Source organism: Tursiops truncatus, chromosome 1, assembly GCF_011762595.2.
Source record: "Tursiops truncatus isolate mTurTru1 chromosome 1, mTurTru1.mat.Y, whole genome shotgun sequence".
NCBI lineage: Eukaryota > Metazoa > Chordata > Mammalia > Artiodactyla > Delphinidae > Tursiops > Tursiops truncatus.
In genome coordinates this window covers 96,109,665-96,124,570 of record NC_047034.1, presented here as the reverse complement: position 1 = coordinate 96,124,570, position 14,906 = coordinate 96,109,665, and the positions used below count along the sequence as shown (strand labels likewise).

The window sequence follows — 14,906 nt, the reverse complement described above, 5'->3', positions numbered from 1 at the left end:
AGACAGCTTAACAGATTTCAGGGAAAAGGACACTTAAGAGAGCCCTGCTAAAAACCACCATCACCCCAGGCTGACTACCCATGGCCAAGGCTGCACCCTCTGAGTCGCAACATCAGAGTCTGCACACTGTGGGGGAAATAGACTTCCCTAAAATAGTCCAGACAAGTCACAAACCAGCAACCAGAAAGACCTGGAGGGGATGGGATCAGTATCCAGAATTGCTACAACATTACTATCTAAATCACCAATACTCAACAAAAAATTGAGACATGTAAAGAAACAGCAAAGTGTGGCCCTTACGCAAGAAAATAACAAGCAACAGAAATCACCTTTGAGAAGTCCTAGATGTCATACTTGAAATAGACTTTAAAGCAAGTATATAAATGTATTTAAAGAATCGAAGGAAACCAAATTAAAGCAGTAAAAGAAGATATTATGATTATAGCCCATCAAAGAGGGAATATCATAAATAGATAGAAATTTTTAAAAAGAGCCAAATGAGAATTCTGGAGTTGAAAAGTAAATAACCAAAATGAGAAATTTCACTAGAGCTGTTCAGCAGCATGTTTGAGTGAACAGCGGCTATGCAGTGAAATGTGGGACATGGAAACACCAGAAGGAGAGGAAAGAATGGAAAAAAATACTTGAAGAAATAATGGCTGAAAACCTCCCAATCTCCAACATTAATTGACACATCCTAAAACTCAGGGACCTCCAGATAACATAAACAAAAGAGAGCTACCCTCAGACACATCATAGTAAAAATTTTGAAAGCCAAAGATTTAGGGAATCTTGAAAGTAATGTCTTGAAAGGCAGAGATTATCAGAGTCAATTAAAAAAAATAAATAAAACAAGATCCAAATATATGCTGTCTACATGCCACACACTTTAAATTCAAAGATACAGGTAGGTTGACAGCAAAAGGATGGAAAAAGATAAACCTGAACTGGTTAGTTTAGGAGTTCCCTCTCTGACTGCTGCAGAGATGGCTCAGCCTTGGGCATACACAAGGTCTTCCAGACTGCCAGAGGTGAATGGGATTTCTTTTTAAGGCTGGCTTCCTAGAAGTCACCCTAGGTCAGAGTGTACTTCGTTGTTCACTCGGTGTGCCTGCCTCTCCCAGAATGAAACTAACCCCAGACTGGGAGGTAAGGGGAGAGGGCATCTCCCATCTTGGCCACACCTGCCTGGAGTAGAGCACTGGGGTAGAGCTTCCATAACACGTGGTTGGTCGGGTGGGATAAGGGAGCAGGTTGTGGTTCAAGTGCCACAGACTCTTGCTATTCTTACTAAGAATTAGTAGATTTTCTTGAATAAATGTTTCTCCATGTGCCAGATGCCCTTAGGACAATTTCCAGAGTCTTTCTTTACTGTGCTACTCTGGAAGTCCATCTTTCATTTTTAATTTTGATATGTATTAAGACATATTTTGGAGTTTAACTCCTCTTTCATATAGAATGAGAAAAAATACTTTTATTACCTAATGTTTAGAATTCTTTCATTTTACACTTGATTTTGTTTCATAAAATTGAGATAAGAAACAAAGTTTCAGGATTTTACCATGTAAAAAGTTGGGGTTGCCTTAGTATTTTAATAAACGAAAATCCAAATTGGATATAATTATCATGACATTTTTCTCTTATATAATCTTGAATTTCAATGACTATGGTGATAAATCTTGGGAAAACTATCTTGATTCAAATTTGGAGAATTATCAATTTAACTTCTATTACAACATCTCTGCTTCTTATGTATTTTGTCTATTAAATAAATACTAAGTAAATCAGTGACTTACTAAATGATTTATCATATACGTGAAACTAAAAATAATAATGATTTTAAAACTCTGTAAGGATTGTAATGGTTCTCAGCTGAGTGAACAAGGCATGACCACATTCATCTCAGCCATAGAGCAAAAGGGTTAGACTGCAGATTCTGAAGAGACTTGTCCAGTTCTTTTTCTGGCTGTGTGACTTTTGCTGAGGTACCTATCTCAGGCTTTCAAATGAACATAATAGTATGTCCTATATCATTTGGAAGAGCATGAGGGTTAATAAATTAATGCACTTAACAGTTCCTGGCATATGGTAGGTATTGAAAAATTGTTACTACTTTCATGTACATTAACCACTCCTGAGCATGAACTTACAGGGCATTAGTCCATTTTAAAGATGAAGCAAAATATGTCTAGCTTTTATTTGTTTATTAATAAATTAAAACAAATTACCTCCAATGTTGTAAACACTTGAAATACCTTGCAAAACTCCTGATTCTGATTCTGAACTTACTGCTACAAATGGGTAATAAGATACAAGCTATACCCTTGTTATTGGAGTATATTTTTTTTAGCAGTTTCTCAGCCTCACTTGTATCAGTTTTATTGAAACAATATATCTTATTAACCTTTCAAGATTAGCTATACAAAGAGGCTGCCTATGAGAGAACTGAGTTTTCTTCCATCAGGATTGTCTAAGCAAAATTAAAAACAAACAAACAAAAAACCCTTTCTAGAATGAAGGCTCCATGAGCACCTGAACCTTGCTCCCTTATTTTCTACAGAATAGCTAGCTCCCAGAACAGTGCCTGGGATATATGACACTTTCAGTGTAGATATATGTGGACCTATGAATGGATTTTGAGTTAACAAGCTGTCCCCAGGCAGTGCTATCATCACATGCTTGGGTAGATGTGCCTGGGCCTCAGCTGGAGTCTGGGCCAGTTTGAGAGATGTACTGAGAAGAGTGGGTGTGAGGAAAGAGAAGGACTAAAATGTAGCAAACCTCCCTCCAGGGTTTAGGGGAGATGAGAAGGAAAAGAGAGGGCACGAAAGAGAGAAGCAAAAATTTAAGGCAACCAAGATAACGACACCTTTTGAAAATCAAGGAAGAGGTCTTTTGTAAATCACGGAAGGACTAATCAGTAATGACAAATGTAGAGTTGAAAGTGATGAAAATGAGAAAGTAACACTAAATTTCATGATTAGGAGGCTGGAGTAATCTCGGTGGAGCTCTGGCTGTAGAAGCAGACTGTAGTGGGAGAAGGAATGAGAGTGTGGGGAGAAAGTGGAAGCAGTAGATACAGGTTGGGTTTTCAAGATGTTTGGTCTCGATACTAATAGACCCTGCAGAACTTAGAGAAATAACTGCATTTAGATAAGTTGTGTGTTTGTATTCTTAGCTTTGGGGAGATACAAGCATATTTAAAGATCTAGAGGAAGGAATCTCACCTCCCTCTCCCACTCAAAAAAAAAAAAAAAAACCACAGGAATACATGATATGTAGGAGAAAAAGATATAAATGACATTTTGCATTCGAAGGATAGGTAAGAGAGAGAACCTAGAGCTTAGGTGGGGCCGAAGGAGGGCCCTGTCACTCAGGAGACCAGAAGTAAAAAGGAGAAGCTCCTGGGGAAAGTAAATGTCAGGGGGCTCTTCTGCCCTAGAACCTAACAGCCAGACACTGAAAAGCCCAAACCAGAATTGAAGATACAGGTAACTTTCTGCTTTAATGAGGCCAGAGAACTTGAAGTCAGGGCAAAAGCCCAGTCTGCCTTAAAGGGAAAGATGTCCTTTAGGTTTAGAAGGAGCATTCCAAAATAAGTTCACCCAAGGAGCATCAAAAGAGGCCAAGGGGGCTTCCCTGGTGGCACAGTGTTTGAGAGTCCACCTGCCGATGCAGGGGACATGGGTTCGTGCCCCGGTCTGGGAAGATCCCACATGCCGCAGAGCGGCTGGGCCCGTGAGCCATGGCCGCTGGGTCTGCGTGTCTGGAGCCTGTGCTCTGCAATGGGAGAGGCCACAACAGTGAGAGGCCCGCGTACCGCAAAAAAAAAAAAAAAAAAAAAAAAGAGGCCAAGGATAAGACCCTTCTTAACTCCCACTGCAATAGTGAACAATTTATACAATGGAAAACTCTTACAACAGGAAAGAAAAATATATGGTGAAATAGATGATAGGATACCACAACCAAAAAATTGTTTTCATACTACAATATCATTATAAAATATTGATATCTAATATATAAGAAAATGAGTGATAGATGTTGATATTTTATTTTACCTTTAAACTTAACTTCAGTTTAATTACATGATATGCCTTTATGTTTCCTTTTTCTTTAAGCTACTAAAAGTAAATGGCTCCAGGAACATCCAGAAAGTGCATATAACCTTGTGAATTCCCCACACTTAAAACCTGCCTGGGTCTTAGACAGAGCACTTTGGCATTTATCCTGTGACGTTGCAGAAGGGAAATACAAAGAAAGAGGAGTAGCTGCTTTGATTGAAAATGATCATCAAATGAATGTCAGTATGTATAGAGGAATACCACACTAAAACAATAGCAGAATTTCTAAAGTGTAAAGTAAATGTGTGGTTGAAAATCATTTAGAACCTGTCTTTTAATATGCTAAATAATGTTTAGTAAAAAGATTTTAAATGTGTATATTTTAACTATTGATATTTTCCAGTGCATTCGAAAAATAATTTGGGAGGATATTTTCCCAAAGATCCATCTCTGGGAATTTTTCCAAGTGGATGTTGACAAAGCAGTTGAGCAATTTAGAGGACTTCTTACACAAGGTACAGGATATACACTAGAATGTTTCTATCGATTTTAAGAAATCTAGTATTGCTCTTGAAGCGATAACTCTTCTCTTGGTTAACACATTATTAAATCTGTTATTATTATATGATATTTGTATTGTTTTTGATGCTCTAAAACTATGATTCTGGAAGCTATCTTAGAGTTAGCAGAGATATCTAAAGGGCATGTCATAATACATACTTATTTCCCTCGGGGACTGTTTCTTACACTGATTCCTTAGCACAATGCTCAGAATACTGTAGAGCTCAATATGTATTTGTTAAATGCATGAATGGCAGGTAAGTAGAGCAGAGTATTTCAGCGGCCAAAGACTCAAAACAGTCTTTGAAACTGAGAGATGTATGTCCTCTGTTGGCTAACATAGGAATCTTAACTGAGGTAGAGGGGCTTCTAGCTGATGGCGCCTACCATTAAGGCTACCTAACCACTAGTGAGACTGACTCAGGTACTAGCCAGTAGCAAAGATAAAGAAACAGATCTCCCTGACAAAGTAGTATAGAAAAAAACATGCTGAAAGAGAAATTAGGGTTTTTTGGAGGCAAATTAGAAAAATTATAAAGAATGTATCTTCAATTAGTATAGGACAGCCTAACAGCAAGGATCTTTGATGGCTAGAAATCCTCTTCCTCATCCAGAAACTAGAGCTTGCGTAGGGCCCAGAAATACTGCCTTCAAAGTAGAAATCAGTATGACCTGAGGCCCAGGAAGCTTAGGGTCAGATTTACTCTCTCAACTTTCACAATTGTGTAACATCTTAATACATGAATTTTTTATATTAACTTTCCTTCATGTTTTATTTTACTGAAGATCTCCCCTTCCCTCTAATGTTTATAAGCTGTATTATTTATTTGCAATAATGTGCAAAAATATAATAAATGGAATGTGTGAGTTCCTCTCCCCCAAAACCTACTTACTAGAAGGAAGTATCAATTAATAGTTTCTTGTGTTTCTTTTCAGACTCTTTTTGAAAGAAATTCCAATTTTATCTAATTATATATATATAAATTATATTCGTAAGTTTTATATTTATATCTATTTTATACACACACAAATAAAACTATAGCATATGGATTGTTTAACAACTTGTTATTTTAGTTGACAGCATGATCTTATTACAGCTAATTATTTCTTTTAATCTCTAGATAGAATACACTGTTTTAAAGTACTTGAATTTCTTTAGCCTTTTAGATAGACTATTTGCAGTTCATTTCTCATTCATTCAATACGTATTTATTGAATCAACTGTTATGTGAAAGACACTCTTCCAGGCGTGGGGATTCAGTGGTGAACATAGTAGCAAGCCCTTGCCCTAGGAGAATTTATATTCTTATAAGCAGTACTATAGAAAATATATCCTTGTACATGTTATCTTTACTTGCTATGTGAGTAAATCTGTAGGACAAATTGTTAGACATAGAATTCATGGGTCAAAGGGTATACAGATTTCATGATAAATTTATGATAGATATTGTCAAATTGCTTTTCAACACAAGTTGTACCAGTTTACATTATCACTAACTATACCATCACCAATGTTAGATACCATTAATCTTTATAATCTTTGTCAATAAGGGAAAATATTCATTATTTTAATTTACATTTCTTTGCCTATTAGTGAAATATCTTTTCACATGTTAATTAGCCATTTATAGTTCTTCCATTAATTCCCTATTAATGTTCTTTCCCTATTTTTCTACTGGGTTGTTTGTCTTTTTCATATTGACTTATTATTCTTTGTGATTCCTTATTATAGTGGCCTCAAATATATCCTCCTAGTATGCTGTTGATCTTTTAACTCTTGTTTATGGTAGTTTTTCCCCCAGTGTAACCAAATTTGTTAATCTTTTCTTTTATGGCTTCTGATTTCACATTGTGCCTAGACCTTCAAACAGCAATCTATGTTTTCTTCTGATAATCTTATTTATATTTTACTTTTAAATATTTAGTATACCTGGAATTTATATAAAGAAGATATTTAACTTTATTCTTATTTTTAAAAATGATATTGAGTTGATAATCCATCCTTTTATACTGATTTGGGGTACCACCATGATACTTCATAATGTATAATCATACACTAAATACACATGGACCTGTTAGCTGTGCTATTCCAGTGATCTGTCTTTTAGTCTACCAGTACTAAAGACTTTTATAATGTACACTGATTGTGTAGCTTTTTCTCTTTTTTAAACACTTCTGGAATTTTTCATGTATGTTACTCATCTGGATTAACCTCAGAAAATACATATTAAAATCTATTTAATTTTTATCTTAGTTTGTTTGGGCCTTTATAAGCCATTGCAAAATCTTTTTAGAATAAGCCAGGTATTAATTAATATAAAATCAAACCCAGTGGAGGCAATCCTGTACCAATACCTGATTTATTAGGAACAAGTTCCAGAAGAAGAGTGAAAATTCCCCCCATAAAAGGTTTATTTACTTTTTTCATTTTTTATTATTATGTAAGAATATGCTTGTTGATGAAAAGGAAAACAGTATGAAAACAAACCTGTGTGCTTCTTTCAGAGAAAGTTAGGTTGTTAATATGACTTACTTTTTAGAATAGAAAGCAATCTTTGAGGAAAAAAAAGTCCTAATGTTAATGTATTTGGTAGCACCTGTGAAGAAAATTTGTACCATCAACATCCTTAATGCCCTAAAGAATATATAGAATAACTGAATGCCAACTGAGGTAGAAAGATGGGACTGAGGTTGAACTGGTAGGAACTGCTGTGTTTTTCTTTTATAGTGTTTTTGGGTTTTTTTTCCTCAGTCAGTCTCTCTCTCTCTCTCTCTCTCTCTCTCTCTCTCTCTCTCTCTCTCTGTCTTTCCTTCCGTGTGTGTGTGTGTGTGTGTGTGTGTGTGTGTGTTAGATGGTGTGCAGGAGGATGGACAGGGAGGTGGGAAGGATGCTTATGAAATAAACATATATTTTATTTTCCAAGAAAAAACTATAAACTAAAAATTTGAAATCAGTAACAGTTATAATCTCCTTATGCATAGCTGCATTTAAGATATAATATTTTCTTTCTTTCAGGAAATAGGAAAACAACAAAGCCTGATCCAAAACAACACCTTAAGATTATTCAGGATCCTGAATACAGACGACTTGGCTGTACTGTAGATATGAACGTTGCACTAGCAACTTTCATACCACATGAGTATGTTTTATATTTTACTACATATTAAAGAGTACTATTACTTGTAAACCTTTATGGATAGTATTATTTTCATGCTATTGTTAAAAGCCTGAATATAAAATGGAAAAAAGTAATTCACCATAATTCTACTACTTCAAACGCATGACATTTCCCCTCTTGTCTGTGTGCTGGTCCATGTTCCTATACATAAATGTAAAAATGTATACAGTTGGAAAACTTCTTTAGCCATAATTAAGATCCTGATGAATATATTTAAAGTTTCTATGACCATTATTAGAAAATTTTTAAATGTAGAATTTGTAAAACCATTAAATAATGTTTGTATTGCTTTATCTGTTTCAAGTAATGGGCCAGCCGCAATTAACGAATGCTGCAGTTGGTTCCGGAAGAGAATTGAGGAATTAAATTCAGAGAAGCATCAACTCGTGAACTATCATCAGGAACAGGTTTTACCTACTTCTTTTGAACTGCTGTTTTTCTTTGAGTGTTAATACTGTTTCTTGTTGTTGTCGTTGATGTAATATAATTTCATGTTTTCTAGGCAGTTAATTGCCTTTTGGGAAATGTGTTTTATGAACGACTGGCTGGCCATGGTCCTAAACTAGGACCTGTCACTAGAAAACATCCTTTGGTTACCAGGTATTCCATTTTTGTTTTCTTCTCATTAAAGGTTAAAAATTGAAAATTGTATTAAACTCTTCAAATTAACCTAAATGTTTCCTTTAATGTGTGACTCAGTACATTTCTTAAATTGAAATAGAAGTTTTGATCTGGTAACTAAGCTTAATATTAATTTTGTTAGGCACATCTTTAGTTAGAGAAACTATCATTATTATGAACCAATTTATAATCATTTACATTCATGTTTCTGGAGGACTGCATACTTACTAATAAATTCAACGTTAATCAAATTAAGCATTTAGTTCCTTATACTTTAAGTAATATACAACATAGATTAGGCAACTGAAGTGTAGTAAAAACCTTTGCAAAATAATGTCAATTCCTCAGTGATTTTCTTAGTAATTTTATGAGATTTTTAAAGTTATTATTTAGAATGTTAATCAGATATGCTATTTCTCAAATCCTATTAGGTTTACTCAAAATGTCTACTGACGATTTTTTTACCTATATTGCAGTTTATTTCCCATAAATGGTGTCAAACTAATCTTTTCTATTCTATTCACTAGGGAAGAAGTTTAATTTTAATAGTGCTAATTCACATTCTCTCCAAGGAGTTTCTCTGTATGGATTTCATACTTGATTGTATCTCCCTAGATATTTTACTTTCCCTTTTGAAGAAATGCCCCTCTCCACAGAAGAATCTATGATTCATGTCCCAAATAAAGCTTGTTTTCTGATGGCACATAATGGATGGGTAATGGGAGATGATCCCCTTCGAAACTTTGCTGAACCAGGTATATCATTTTTGTTAACTTCTCTATGGATAGGGAAATAAAAGTTCACGGCAAGCTCAAAATATAAATTGTTTATTGATTTTTCCCCCCACTATGCTAGTGTTTTTAAAACTATTTCATTACAGATGCCAGAGGTGCATACAGTTTGAGAGAGAAGAGAAGGGATTGACAGGATGGGATTCACCTTCTTCTTTTCCCTCCTTTCCCTTTCTACCCCTTATCTCCTCAAACAGAATAGCTTTTATATATCTATTTTATATTGTGGTTCTGCCTAAGAGTTTATTTGGGCAACAATTTATTGCGTTTTTAAAAGACATTTGAAACCTCTATTATTACAACTATTTACTATAAGAGATATTTTCACTCATTAGCCAGAGGAGTATTTAAGGTATTTGAATGGCAGTTAAACTAGAAACCAGTTTTTTTTAGATTCCCTCTCACTTAATACTAGCATCTTATTTTTCTACAGCTATTTCATTGCCAGGAAGAATTTTGCAGGGGACCTATCAATATATTTATTTTTTAACATTTTAGAATTAGAAGCCTGTTTTAATGACATTAAATTTAATTCAGAAATCTCATTTTTTTAAAAAAAAAAGAGTGTAGCTTTGGATTTAAGTACCTCTGCCCTCTCCTTTCTAACCATTCTAAATGAAAAAAGACATTCTGCTGTACACCGTGGATTTAATGTAACCTATTGCCAAAAATTGGTAGCAAGGTGGAGATGGAGCTTTAAATGTTTTTGGTAGAACTGTAGCTTTAAAGGCCTACTATTATTGTTTTCCTTCAAGAAGTAACTTAAATTTTTGCCATTAAGCACACATTTTTAGAAGAGACAATAAGGTACAATTTTAGCAAAATAGATATGAGATCCAAATTACTATTAACTTTAAAAAATTTTATCCCATGCTATTTTAGATGTAATTTTAACCTATATATGGTTTGTGTTAGAAATAGTAAATGTGTTTTAAAAACAAGTTTTTCCTTGAAGTAAATGTTTTCATTTTGTTTCTCAAACCATTGAAAGCAAGCTCCTTTCTTAACAGGTTCAGATGTTTATCTAAGGAGAGAACTTATTTGCTGGGGAGACAGTGTTAAATTACGCTATGGGAAAAAACCAGAGGACTGTCCTTATCTCTGGGCACACATGAAAAAATACACTGAAATAACTGCGACTTATTTCCAGGGAGTCCGTCTTGATAACTGTCACTCAACACCTCTTCATGTAGCCGAGGTACAGAAAAACAATTCATCTACGTTAAGAAAAGAAATTCAGTATTCTCTCCTAGCTTTCCTTAAATAGAGTATACAAATATATGTTTCCTTTTGCTAGTTGGATACCAACATTGATTTGGTGGTAGTATTTAACACTTGCATAATTTGCATAGTTCTGACAATTTTTTGATGCAGCTGTTATGGAGTACTGGGCTATAAAATGTTTGAGTTAATATTTTTATTTTAAGTTAGGGAAGTACATTATATTGTCTCTGATAATACACACACAACCATATTGCTGTATATATATTATTAAAATATTCATATTTTAATATTAAAACAGAATTAATCTTATTAATATTTTAATATATAAGTATTAATTTGTCTTATTCTTGTTATTTTTAGGTTGCTTTCAATACATTAGTAGCCACTGTGAAGTTGAATAGCTTATTTCATATTATAATGATTATTTAAACCCTAACATTACAGCATATTGAAACTATTTTAGCCTCATTGATTCAATTTTTATTAATTGTTTATAAAAATGTAAATGTAAACATAAAAGTTTTCTATTCCTCTTTGGGTTTTTTTACAGTAACTTAAGCAATGCCAACACTTACAGCATTATCTTTTACCTTTTGCAGCTTTGTAAACACTTCAAATTTTCATTCTGTTTATACGATCTTTGATAGTTTTCTAGTCACAAGTTAGTGTTCTTTGGAAATGTGTGCTTATCTGAAAAACATCTATTTCTATACTTTTAAAGCAGTATTATGATGTATATGTTTCAAGTCCTGTGATGAAAAACTGATTTGATTTGGAAGAATTTAATGAACATTAGTTAAGGTGGTAGACGTTTTTTAGCTTCAAAAAATGGCAGAGGATTTTTTGTGTGTGCCTTTATAGCAACATCAAAAAAAAATACACTTTTAAGATTGTTATAACATTATGGCAAAAGTTAGAATATTAAAATTTAATTTGCTTAATTTTAAGTTACATAATCCTCTAGGATCTTACTTGATAGAATTTCAAGTATTTTATTAGTCTTTGTGTAAATGTTATGTTAAAAAAAAACTTTTTGGAACTGATCTGATTTCTGATTAAGAGTTTTGGGGGGGAAAAAAAAAAAAAGAGTTTTGGGGAATTCCCTGGTGGTCCAGTAGTTAGGACTCAGTGGTTTCACTGCAATGGCCCCAGTTCAGTCCCTGGTCAGGGAACTAAGATACTGCAAGCTGCAAAGCATGGCCAAAAAAAAAAAGTTTACTATCATCTGTAGGAAAAACTGGCTTCAGTCTGGTCAGACCTAATCTTTGCAATAGCTAAATGATTCACCAGTAGGGAATTTATCATGAATAGCTTAGTCAAGTGCCTGGAAATTAATGGTCTGATTAGAGGTATTAAAAACAAACATAAAATGGGGGGAAATCCTAGCAGAACTGCAGTGTTATGGTTTACATTTTTTAATGTGACACTAACATTTTTCTTCTTTCTTTTTTCCTCCCCCTTGTGTCCCTATATCTGCAAAATCTAATCTTCCTTTTTAACTGTTATATTGTCTTTATAAATTCTCTTGTTTCCTGTGTGTATTGGTCTGTTTTATGTTTTCTTACATATGCACAATTACTTTATTTGGAAATTCATCTTTTGTCTTGCTACATGATATTTTCCTTTGTCAAATCCATGCCTAATCTTGCCTCCTCTCCTTCCCCTGCACCATCTTGCTTTTCTCTTTCTGTTACATTTGTAACTGTGCTTTTTGCAGTACATGTTGGATGCTGCTAGGAAATTGCAACCCAATTTATATGTAGTAGCTGAACTGTTCACAGGAAGTGAAGACCTGGACAATATCTTTGTTACTAGACTGGGCATTAGTTCCTTAATAAGAGGTAGGCTTATTGAAAGTGTTTCTGCCATCTAAAGCTTTAGTTTTTGTTTAAGTAGATTAAAAGGCATTTAATAGCTTTATATACAGCATTTAATGATGTTCAACATAGTTACTGTTCTTTTAAATATTCTACTCAGAATTTCCTAGTATAACTTAGTCTGTTTTCATCAGTAAAAATTTCCACTTTGGGGTAAAATATCTCATTTTAACTTGAAAGAGCAGTGGAATGAACTGATGATTCATGAACAAAACCATTTTTTTGGTTGTTGAAAATATACAAATCTGTTTTTCATCTCCTACCTGCCTATGTGATATAATCTTTAGATTTTTCTTCATAGATTTTATATAACCAACATCCTAATAAACAACATATGTTCCCTTTTACCTGCATGAACCATTTCTCTGGTTAAGTTACAGAGAAGACTTTTTTGTCATTTAAACTAATGGACATTTGTTTAAATGTTTAAAGCTGTTTTATTTTTTATAATATTTATGTGGTCTTTTTTTGAAAATCAGTCATGATACGAAATCTAATCTCTTCTTGGACATTGATAATGAAGATTGTTAAAATATTCTGTAATGCCTTGCAGAGGCAATGAGTGCGTATGACAGTCATGAAGAAGGCAGATTAGTTTACCGATATGGAGGAGAACCTGTTGGATCCTTCGTTCAGCCCTGTTTGAGGCCTTTAATGCCAGCTATTGCACATGCCCTGTTTATGGATGTTACCCATGATAATGAGTGTCCTATTGTGGTAAGTATCTAACGTGTTTCTTGTATTTACTGATTTTGCTGAATGTTTTGATATTTAGTTCCCTGCTATTTAGTGGTAGTAATATCCACAAAACTTCAAAATAGTGCCTTAGTGATTGTGATACAAAGGTTTTTGAGCGTTTTGTTATTTGTTATCTTATCAAATGTATTTATGCACTTATCCTTTTACTTCATTATGCTATAGGATGGCACTTTGCATTTGAAAGAAAATAAACTTTTGGGTTTTTGTTTGTTTGTTTTTTTATTGTTTTCTAGCATAGGTCAGCATATGATGCTCTCCCAAGTTCCACGATTGTTTCTATGGCATGTTGTGCTAGTGGAAGTACTAAGGGCTATGACGAATTAGTGCCTCATCAGGTTTGTTTGTGTTGTTTTTTAAAACTACAAGGCAAAAAGCTTTGATCATTTTTACCAAAAGTTCTCATTGTAATTAAAACGTACACATGGCTAAGTTGTAATTTTGTTCAGATTTCAGTAGTTTCTGAAGAACGGTTTTACACTAAGTGGAATCCTGCAGCATCACCGTCCAATTTCGGTGAAGTTAATTTCCAAAGTGGCATCATTGCAGCCAGGTGTGCCATCAATAAACTTCACCAAGAGCTTGGAGCCAAGGGTTTTATTCAGGCAAGAAACTAAATTTTCTAGGTTTCTTTCTTAAGGTTCAATTTTAGAGTCTTCCCAATTTGAGCACTAATGTGTTTTCTCTTTGTTTCTCAGGTGTATGTGGATCAAGTTGATGAAGACATAGTGGCAGTAACAAGACACTCACCTAGTATCCATCAATCAGTTGTATCTGTGTCTAGAACTGCTTTCAGGAATCCCAAGACTTCATTTTACAGGAAGGAAGTGCCTCAAATGTGCATCCCTGGTAATGGGATCTAAAAAGTGTTATTGTGATTATATTGTTAAATTGTTGATAATAATAATAATAAATATTATTAAATTGTTACATATCGTATATATTGTAACACAGTGCAAGTGTAGACATAGTTGAGAAAAAGCATTAGAAATTTTTGATAGCTTATATTTTTACTACATGGAACAAAACCTGAAAATACTCTCAAATGTTAACATTTTTTGAGTTGTGAAGTGATTTTGTTTTCATCCTAATACATTCCCTTATCTCCTAATTTGTATAAAATGAACATGTATTTCTTCTATACCCAGGAAAATATATATGTATGTTCATGTGTTTGTATATATGTATATACATATATTCATATGTGTGTCCAAGTGTTTTTATGTATGTGTATACACATATTTACATATATAAACTAAAATGGAAAATAGTTTAATATTTAAGGCTCTTTATAATCCATCCTCACCTACCTTCCTGGCCCTGTGTCACTCCACTATTTCAACCAAATAGATATTTTCACTGTTCCCCAAGTAGTCTTACTTACACTTATTTATGAATTCTTTACATCTTTCAAGGACTAAAGTTTCACCTCCTTTGAGAATCTTTCTCTAAGTATTCAGTGAACTCTCTCTCCTCTGAACATAAAGTAATTATATTCTCTCTATATCACTCTGACACTTAGTTATAAAATACATCCTTGAGATATATCCTTAGTATTGCTTGATTTTTTTCTAGACATGTGTATTTCATTTCCTTCCTTATTATTATATATAATATATTATGGCATAACATGCTCCTGTGCATACAGCAGCTGTCCAAGTCTGTTGATTAATTGAGTGAATGAAGATTCTCATAAAAATCATCATATTCTATATTGGTTGCTAGTTGCTAAATATTCATAACTCCCATTTTTAGAAATTATCAACTTGAATAGTTTCAGAGTCAAATGTTTATTACTTTTTTTGACTAGTCACATGTTTATATTCAGTAATCTTA

At 33.7% G+C, this 14,906-nt stretch overlaps 1 protein-coding gene across 2 annotated transcripts in view; it reads left to right on the top strand.

Moving 5' to 3' along the window:
• The window catches only part of AGL (amylo-alpha-1,6-glucosidase and 4-alpha-glucanotransferase), a 79,439-nt gene that overhangs the window by 16,977 nt on the left and 47,556 nt on the right, over nt 1-14,906 (top strand). For both annotated transcript variants that reach the window (XM_019919868.3, XM_073810504.1), the window contains exons 6-17: nt 4,119-4,300; nt 4,465-4,576; nt 7,639-7,762; nt 8,106-8,208; nt 8,304-8,401; nt 9,038-9,177; nt 10,224-10,411; nt 12,155-12,278; nt 12,868-13,031; nt 13,307-13,408; nt 13,520-13,675; nt 13,769-13,919. In XM_019919868.3, coding sequence (XP_019775427.2) covers nt 4,119-4,300; nt 4,465-4,576; nt 7,639-7,762; nt 8,106-8,208; nt 8,304-8,401; nt 9,038-9,177; nt 10,224-10,411; nt 12,155-12,278; nt 12,868-13,031; nt 13,307-13,408; nt 13,520-13,675; nt 13,769-13,919 — 1,644 coding nt within the window. The remainder of the gene's footprint in view (nt 1-4,118; nt 4,301-4,464; nt 4,577-7,638; nt 7,763-8,105; nt 8,209-8,303; nt 8,402-9,037; nt 9,178-10,223; nt 10,412-12,154; nt 12,279-12,867; nt 13,032-13,306; nt 13,409-13,519; nt 13,676-13,768; nt 13,920-14,906) is intronic.